Source organism: Otolemur garnettii, unplaced genomic scaffold, assembly GCF_000181295.1.
Source record: "Otolemur garnettii isolate 467f Iridium unplaced genomic scaffold, OtoGar3 scaffold00025, whole genome shotgun sequence".
Lineage (NCBI taxonomy): Eukaryota > Metazoa > Chordata > Mammalia > Primates > Galagidae > Otolemur > Otolemur garnettii.
The window spans coordinates 15,553,675-15,563,665 of NW_003852420.1; the positions used below are offsets into that span (position 1 = coordinate 15,553,675).

At 40.0% G+C, this 9,991-nt stretch overlaps 1 protein-coding gene across 2 annotated transcripts in view; it reads left to right on the top strand.

Moving 5' to 3' along the window:
• The window catches only part of CBFA2T2 (CBFA2/RUNX1 translocation partner 2), a 160,780-nt gene that overhangs the window by 100,173 nt on the left and 50,616 nt on the right, over window positions 1–9,991 (top strand). For both annotated transcript variants that reach the window (XM_023512207.1, XM_023512208.1), the window contains exon 2: window positions 4,681–4,824. In XM_023512207.1, coding sequence (XP_023367975.1) covers window positions 4,681–4,824 — 144 coding nt within the window. The remainder of the gene's footprint in view (window positions 1–4,680; window positions 4,825–9,991) is intronic.

Here is a 9,991-nt window from a genome sequence, read left to right on the forward strand (position 1 = left end):
GCCTCCCAAGTAGCTGGGACCACAGGCACCTGCCACAATGCCCAGCTATTTTTTGGTTGCAGCCATGGTTGTTTGGCGGGTCCGGGCTGGATTCGAACCCGCCACCTTTAGGTGTATGTCGCTGGCACCTTAGCCACTTGAGCCACAGGCGCCAAGCCACAACCTAAAACTTCATGAATTGTTTATTTCTGAATTTTTTTTTCTTTTTGCAGTTTTTGGGCCGGGTCTGGGTTTGAACCTTCTACCTCTGGCATATGGTGCCAGTGCCCTACTCCTTTGAGCCACAGGCGCTGCCCATATTTCTGGAATTTTTTATTTAATATTTTCTGTCTGTGGTTGACTGAAGATAACTGAAACTGAGGAAAATGAGACAACAGATAAGGGCAGACTATATGTTTAGTATTATTTTCTTTTGAAACTACAGAATAGTTCTATTTTTTTTTTTCTTTGAGACATTCTCATTTTGTCATCCTCGGTATAGTGTCATGACGTCATAGCTCACAGTAACCTCAAACTCTTGGGCTCAAGCAATTCTCTTGCCTCAGCCTCCTGAGTAGCTGGGACTTTAGGTGCCCTCCAGAACACCCAGCTATTTTTAGAGATGGGGTCTCGCTCTTGCTCAGGCTGGTCTCAAATCTATGAGTCAGACAATCCACCTGCCTTGGACTCCCAGAGTGCTAGGATTACAGGTGTGAGCCACCGCACCTAGCCCGATTATTTTGCTTTTCTAGGACCAAATACTTTATAGTTACTTGTGGTGTTTATAGGCCCAAGACACAGTTGAGAGAAAGAGATTTCTTTTCCTTGAACTAAATTTATTTGAATTTCTCTGGGATTTGAAAAGAACTCAAGGTAAGGTTGGTCAAGGAATTCAGCTAGAATATAGCACTACCATCAGTTTTATAAAACTTCAGAAAACTGTGATGTCATAAAGCATGTCATAGTCATCATTTTACAGGGAGTTACTCTAATCCTGCTCTGTCCCCAAGCAGAAAGTTAGTGTGCCTGCTTTGGGATGTAGGCAGCTGGAACTTACCCATCATCTGAGCAATGCTGAATTTGACATGTTATAAACTACTTGGATAGATCTCTTAAACCATGAAAGGCATTAATGCCACTTAGCCTCCAGCAAAAATACCACCTTGCTTGGTGCCTTTGCAACTGTAATTCTGCAGTTAGTCAGCAGAATGTTTATGAGGTTGAGTGAATAAATTGTTGGTAGTAAACTCATTTTCTTTTTTTTTTTTTTTGAGACAGAGCCTCAAGCTGTCCCCCTGGGTAGAGTGCCATGGCATTACAGCTCACAGCAACCTCCAACTCCTGGGCTCAAGCGAGTCTCCTGCCTCTGCCTCCCGAGTAGCTGGGACCACAGGCGCCCGCCACAACGCCCGGCTATTTTTTGGTTGCAGCCATCATTGTTGTTTGGCGGGTCCGGGCTGGGGATTCGAACCCGCCACCTTAGGTGTACGTGGCTGGCGCCTTAGCCGGTTGAGCTATAGGCGCCGAGCCCAGTAAACTCATTTTCTATAGGAAACATGTTCATGTTAACTTGGACAGGGTCAAATGTGTAGTTAAGTGGTAAATTCAGAATTTGACACCAAGATCCCAGTATTCGAAACATAAATACTATTTATTAAGCACACTTTTTGTGCTTAACTGGCCTAGACATTTTCTTTAATCCTTATATCTTTCCTTTGAGGTTGGTCTTTTTATTACTTATTTTACATATGTTGAAAACGAGACCCAGAAGTGATTTACTAAAAATCATTTTAGTGATTCATGTAACTTATGGGTAACAGAATGAGGAGTCACACCAAATCTCTTGGTCTCCATACCTGTGCCTTTTTTTGCTTTATTATTGCTTGAAATATGAGAAATAACACTGGTGTTGCAAGTTTGTGAGTAATGAAATGAATAAGAAATGGATATTAATTTGTAAACACTACTCTAGCGGCTGGGTCGTGCCCATTATCTTTTATTTGCTAACAGCATACGGTTCAGTGTTCTGCAGTTGGGCTGCTCCAGTGTTTTTTATTCTGCCAAGTACTGAATGTTAAAACACATCTCACTGCTGAGCCCTCCTCAGGCCTTTGGCGCCCTTGCTATAAAGGCAGGTGGTCTGAAGAAAGGCTTCCTCTAGGTTGTTGCACACTATACACAACACATTGCAGTGCGAGACAACTGTCAGTTCCTTCCTTCCCTTCTCTCCTACCACCTCTAGAAAGCTGGGCCCCAGATGGAAAAGCTGGAAATGTGTCAACTGTTCTCTGAAGGGCATTGAAAAAATACTGTCAGGGAGAAAAAGGCAAGCGCAACAGCTTATTAGTCCACTAATCAGACAGGACGACCATCAATTTCATAAAGAAAATGTCCTGAACAGAAAGATGAGAAAGGTTGGCAAGAGTGTTGCCCCACATGGTTTTCAGAGAGCTGCACATTTTTGTCAGGGGATTTGTAATTTGGGGGCATTGTGTCCTTGATTGAATTTGATTATTCGTTATAACTCTTTCCAAAGTGTGGCCACTGCAAACAAGCATCAAAAAATGTGCTTTGAAATGAGAATAGCTATTTTTCTCACTATAAGATGTCTTGTGAATATGCAAAGATGTACCTTGTTGGTTGTATTGTGAACAGTCTTGTTTATAATATGTTGTGTTTTTTTTTTTTCTTTTTGGCGACAAAGTCTCAATATGTCGCCCTCAGTAGAGTGCTGTGATGTCACAACTAACAGCAACCTCCAACTCTTGGGCTTAAGCCGATCCTCTTGCCTCAGCCTCCCAAGTAGCTGGGACTACAGGTGTCCACCACAACACCTGGCTATTTTTTTGTTGTAATTGTTGTCATTATTTTTAGCAGGCCTGGGCTGGGTTCAAACCTGCCAGCCCCAGTGTATGTGGTCAGCACCCTAACCACTGAGCTATAGGCACTGAGACAGCATATCTCACAGAAAGAAAACTTTGACATAACATTCTCATTTGAACCTTTGCTGCCCACTTCTTGGATTTTTAAGTTGAATTCAACAGTTATTAGACGATGAATGCATGAAACTTAAATGAAGAGCTTAAAATCACTAAGAGAAGCATAGCTCAATTAAAAGATGCTATAGTAGCCCTGGCCTATTATTAATCAAGTATGTAACAAATTATAACTTCTTTTTTTGTATTTTTAGTAGAGACAGGGTCTGGCTTTGCCTTGGGCTGGGCTGGAACCTGTGAGCTCAAGCAATCCACCCACCTCAGCCTCCCAAAGTGCTAGGATTATAGGTGTGAGCCACCATGCCAGCCACGAATTATAATTCTTGAAGATATTAGAGCATTACTTCTCAGTATCAAGTATGATTCATATTGGCCCAGGCCTAATCCTAACATTGTTAGTTTTTGTTCTTTTTTTTTTTTAATTAAATCATAGCCGTGTACATCAATGCAATTATGGTATACAATGTACTGGTTTTATATACAATTTGAAATGCTTTTATCAAACTGGTTAACATAGCCTTCACCACATTTTCTTAGTTATTATGTTGAGACATATATATTCTACGCTTAGTAGATTTAACATGTACCCTTGTAAAATGCACCAATTACCCTCCCTCCACCCATCCTTCCCCCTTAACATTGTCAGTTTTATCTCGTTTCTCTTTCTAGAATTTGGTTGCCATTTAGCAAGTTATGAAACAGGTGCTTATTATTAATTGTTCTAATGGGTGAAATAGCTTCTGCTTACTTTAGAATCAGTTTCACTTTTCATCTTTTTGAACAATTTATATAAATGATATTTATATGCCTGGTAAGAGAGATTGACTCCATCTCTTTTTTCCTACTTGGTATAGTTGGTATTTAAAAATTTAATACTTCATTGTTAGTAATAATTTGCATAGAACTGATTATGATTCTATTTTCATGTTATGTGGTTGAGGCCTACCAGTCTAGATAATTCCCACATAAGTTCCCTACTAGTTTGATTATTTATATGGAGAAGTAAAAAGGGAATGCATCTGGAGCAAGCTACGTTTGTAACATTTTTTCTGTTTTCAGCCCACTATCTATACACTGTTAGTTTTCAGATCATGTCACTCCTTATCCTTGTTCCCTAGTTTTAGGGTTGATTTAACAAAGTCCCACAAACTGGGTGGCTTAATACAATAAAGGTTATTTTTAGGAAGCCAGAAATCCAAAATGAGGGTATCATCAGAGTTGATTCATTTCTGGGGCTTCAGAGGAATAATCTATGCCATGTCTGTCTCCTAGCTTCTGGTGGTTGTCAACAATCCTTAGCATTCTTTGGTTTGTAGATGCATCAATCTCTGCCTCTCTTATATGCCACTCTCTCTGTGTGACGTCTTCACATTGGTTTACCTCTGTGTATATGTTTCTTCTTTTCTGTAGGACACCATTCAGATTGTGTTTAGAGCCCACTCAGATGATCTAGGATACCTCCTCCTCTCAAGATCCTTAACCTGAATATATATTCAAAGATTCTTTTTCCAAATAAAGTAATATTCATATTTCCAAATGTTAGGACGTGGACATATCCTTGGGGGGAGCACTGTTCAACCCATTACACTCAGCATCTTCTTAATTTCTTGATCATCTAGGAAAATGTGTTTGTATTTCAAATTATTCTTGCTATTTGCATTATGTTGTGGGAAATTCTGACTTCTATTTCTTTTTTTCTCTACAGTTGGTCCTGAGAAAAGGGTGCCAGCAATGCCTGGGTCACCTGTGGAAGTGAAGATACAGTCCAGATCCTCACCTCCCACCATGCCACCCCTCCCACCAATAAATCCTGGAGGACCGAGGCCAGTGTCTTTTACCCCTACAGCATGTGAGAACTCTTAATTATTTGGGTTTGTAGTTCAGAGTGACATTTGGATCTAAGCGACTGATTTCCATTAAACCTTCCACATATACTAGTCAAGTATTTTCAAAATTAAAAATGTATAGATATAGGCAGGACCTGTGGCTCAGTGGGTAGGGTGCCGGCCCCATATACTGAGGGTAGCCTGTTCGAACTCGGCCCCAGCCGAACTGCAACAAGAACAAAAATAGCCAGGCGTTGCGGTGGGCACCTGTAGTCCCAGCTACTTGGGAGACTGAGGCAAGAGACTCGCCTAAGCCCAGGAGTTGGAGGTTGCTGTGAGCTGTGATGGTACAGCACTCTACTGAGGGCGATAAAGTGAGACTCTGACTCTTGAAAGAAAGAAAGAAAGAAAGAAAGAAAATGTATAGATAGATAGAGATTGCTGTTTCTTACTGTTATAAATTGTTTATTTGCTCTAAGAATAGTACTTTAGATGTTTAGATACTTAGTGGTTTAAATATTTTGTTGTCATATTCTTCAGCTGTCAAATAGCTTTTTATTTCTTTGACTTTAAGAATAATGAATTTATATTGTATGATTTATATGATTTGAAGTAAGTTTCATAAAATTATAGAAGTCTAAAAATGTTGCAGGGCTATCATAGTTAAGCTCTTTACAAAAGAGAATATTGTTACATTAATTTGCTAGGGCTGCCGTAACTTATACCACAGACTGGGTTCTTTGAACAATATATTTGTATTAGTTTTCTCTCAATTCTGTAAACTATCAAAGATCAAGATGTTGGCAGGTTTGATTTGGCCTGAAGCCTTTTTCCTTGACCTTACAAGTGATTGATTGCCTTCTTGCTTTGTCTTTCCTCCATTGGTGTGCAGATCTAGTATCTCTTTCCCTGCTTAAAAGGATATTGGTCATATTGGATTAGGAAATGCCATATGACTTCAGTTAACTTTAATAACCTCTTTAAACTTCTCTTTCCAATTACAGTCACATTCTGAGGCACAAGGACTTAGACATGTGAATTGGGAATGGGGGTGGGTAGGAGAACACTTCAATCTGTGACAATTATATTAGCCAATAAACGTGAAACAAGGTGTTCAACCTCAGGAGCTGTCAAGGAAGTGCAAACTAAAACCCATCAGATGTTCAAAATGAGAAAGAATGGTCACGTTTTGGTGAGTTATGTATGGAGCAATTTGAGCACTCATACATGGCCGGTTGGAATGTATTGGAATAACCACTTCTGGAAATTGTTTGGTAAAATGTACTAAAACTGAATTTCCACATTCAGTGGAATGACTCGGCAATTTCAGTCCTATATAAAAGGAAAACTCAGGCTCGGTGCCTGTGGCTCAAGCAGCTAAGGCACCAGGCAAATACACCTGAGCTGGCATTTTCGAATCCAGCCCAGGCCCTCCAAACACCAATGACGGCTGCAACCAAAAAAAAGCGCCTGGCGTTGTGGCGGGTGCCTGTAGTCCCAGCTACTTGGGAGGCAGAGGCAGGAGAATCGCTTCAGCCCAGGAGTTGGAGGTTGCTGTGAGCTGTGATGCCGTAGCAATCTATCCAGGGCGACAGCTTGAGGCTCTGTCTCAAAAAAAAAAGAAAAGAAACTGCCTTCTTTAAGAAAAATAAAACTGAGCAGCACCTGTGGCTCAAAGGAGTAGGGCACCAGCTGCATATGTGGGACGTGGCAGGTTCAAACCCAGCTCTGGCCAAAAACTGCAAAATAAATAAATAATAAATAAAATAAAACTCAGGTGGCACCTATGGCTCAGTGAGTAGGGCACAGGCCCCATATACGGAGGGTAGTGGGTTCGAACCCAGCCCTGGCCAAACTGCAACAAAAAATAGCCAGGCATTGTGGCAGACGCCTGTAGTCCCAGCTACTCGGGAGACTGAGGCAAGAGAATCGCTTCAGCCCAAGAGCTGGAAGTTGCTGTGAGCTGTGATGCCACGGTACTCTACCCAGGGTGACAGCTTAAGGCTCTGTCTCCAAAATAAAATAAAATAAAATCCTTTAAAAAAATGAATAAAAGAAAAACCCAAACAAACTTCAGTTTAAAATCTAGACTTACAGTATACATACATGTCTTCATTTTAATTGGAGTTCTGCCTTCCTGTGCACATGCTACCACCTCTAGTTCACACTGATTCTCTTGTAGATACTTTGTCTTGTGAGCCAGAGCACACTTGCTTTACTTCTGGAATGCCCAAAATGTGTCAGAGCACTGTGCTAGATGCCATATGTATTATTTTATTTAAATGCAAACTTGCATACTATCTATGCTCAAAAATTTGTATTTTATGTGTTTATCACTTTAAAAAGCAGAAGAGAAGGCCAGGCGTGGTGGGTCACGCCTATAATCCTAGCACTCTGGGAGGCCAAGGTGGGTGGATTGCCTGAGCTCGTGGGTTCCAGACCAGCCTGAGCAAGAGCAAGACCCTTTCTCTAAAATAGCTGGGCATTGTGGCGGACACCTATAGTCCTAGCTACTTGGGAGGCTGAGGCAAGAGAGTTGCTTGAGCTGAAGTGTTTGAGGTTGCTGTGAACTGTGACATCACAGTGCTCTAAAAGGGTGACAAAATGAGACTGAGTTTCAAAAAAAAAAAAGAGGGAAAAAAAGCTGAAAAGACTATAAGATATGCAGCTTTAATAGAAAGTTTAATTATTATTTTCCCCAAACATTTGAAATTGACTGGCAACTGCAGCCCTCAATTTGAGCTAGAATGAATGATGTGAAGTTTGACATCCTTTTTCTAAAATTCTGATTTCTATCTGAAAGTTACATAGCCTTTGAACACAGGTACTATCTTGAAAAGAAATAGATTTAAACCCTAGTTATTCAGATTTCAAGATTCAGACAATAATTATATGCATATATAACTTCAGTCCTATTTTTACCTCTATATTCAGCAACTTGGAGATGGATATGTTTTATTTTAGAAAATGTGATCATACAGTTTTACCAAAAGAGGGTATGAAGAAGCCTTTCTGCATGTCAGTGTGGCACACTAATATATTATTTGTATGAGTTGCTTCAAAAGAGGGTAGTTTTCTAATGGCATTTGAGTTTTTTGTGAAAAGAAAGAAATGGCAGACCATTGTAACTGTCCAGTAATTTGTTGGATTGCTGAGGTAAAGTGTTGAGCTTTCCTTTCCAGTAGCTTTAGTAATCTCCTTTAATGGAAGACTCACCCTCTTTTTCTCAAACTGTTAATCTTTTTTTATAGTGAACCACTGAGCAGCATTTTTCTTTTTTTCTTTTCTTTTCTTTTCTTTTTTTGAGACAGAGCCTCAAGCTGTCCCCCTGGGTAGAGTGCCATGGCATCACAGCTCACAGCAACCTCTATCTCCTGGGCTCAAGCGAGTCTCCTGCCTCCACCTCCCAAATAGCTGGGACCACAGGCACCCGCCACAACGCCTGCCTATTTTTTGGTTGCCGCTGTCATTGTTGTTTGTAGGGCCCGGGCTGGATTTGAACCCACCACCTTAGGTGTATGTGGCTGGTGCCTTAGCCACTTGAGCCACAGGCGCCGAGCCTGAGCAGCATTTTTCTAAACACTTACCACTTACTAGCAAATGAGCAAAGTGAAAGTATATGCATGTATACAGTGTATACCATTTGCAAAACTTACAGTATACACAGATGTGGAAGGTAGTATTCATCAAGAAGTACATAGTCTATTAAGGTAGTTCAAATATAGAAAGAAATAAGTGTAATTTGAGAAATAGAATTGTAGAAGGATGTACATACCGTGTTTCTCTGAAAGTAAGACCTACCCAAAAAATGAGCCCTAGCAGGATTTCTATGCATATGTTAAATATAAGCCCTACCCCAAAATAAGATCTAGTGATGGGTATGACTATGCAGCGTATCTGCATAGCCACGCCATGCAGCGGTAAGGAAGACTGGAATACCTTTTATCTGCCACAGCTCCTTTCTCCGAGCCCTTTGCACTTGCGTAGGTGTGCATGTGATAACCATAGTCGCAGATATCCTATTGCGCACGTGCGAACGGCTAGGGGAAAGTAGTTCACACGTGACTAGCGCCAGCCCCACCAACAGGTCGGCTCCCCTGTCAGGTTCAGAAGAAGATAACTTAACTGTATTTGAATAAATGTAGATTGTTGTATTATACTTAATAAAAATAAGACATCCCCTGAATATAAGCCGTAATGTGTCTTCTTGAGAAAAAATATTTTCAGGGAAACACGGTAGATAGCACAGAGAAGATTTAGTAAATCTGGGGTCTACCTTAAAGTGAGCAGCAGCAGCATGTGTCAAAGAATACCTCTTACTACAGATGACAGCTCTATAGGATGAAGAAGCATTTGCCAGGTCACGTTTGAATATGGGTCAATATAAGAAGAAGGAACAGAGATGGTTGACCTGGCTATGACTGGCTTAAAGAAAGTAGAAAACAAGTAGAAGATTTTTCATGATTAATAAGTTTTTATAGAGAAAATATAAGTAAATGTCAGTTTTCTAAGCTAAGTAAAGATGATTTGGCTCTTTAAATATGACTCAAATCTTGACTTACATTATTTCTTATATTTTTAGATAGTTTCACCTTCTTAGATTTTCCAGCATGTATATAATTATAGATTGACCTTAAGTAGTAGGTAGTTTTATTTCACAGTACAGTGACAAAGGAAGTTTTTACTTAATGCTACCTTAGAAACAGGTCTAGGTTTATTTTCCAAATTAAAACTACCAAGAAACAACTGTAATGACATATTTGCAATTTGATCAGAAATAAAAAACAGGGCTAGGTGTAGTGTTTCATCCTTGTAACACTTTGGCAGGCTGAAGCAGGAGAATCACTTGAGAATGGCAGTTTAAGACCAACCTGGGAAGCATAGCAAGACTGCATCTCTATAAAAGCAATAATAATGAGTTGTTTTTACCCCCATATTAATCTGAAATATAATAATAGTAATAATTTAAAAGTATGTATTCTGTATAGAATCCTAAAGATGTTTTATTAAATGACCAAGTATTAGGCAATATTAATCTAATTTTGTCAAGGCAGAGAGAAACTGACTGTAATAGACATAGGTATTCTGAATGGTCAAAGAGATGTATGCTTTTTTGGTAAGAATAAGTCATTAAGGCTCAGCGCCTGTGGCTCAATTGGCTAAGGCGCCAGCCACATACACCTAAGGTGG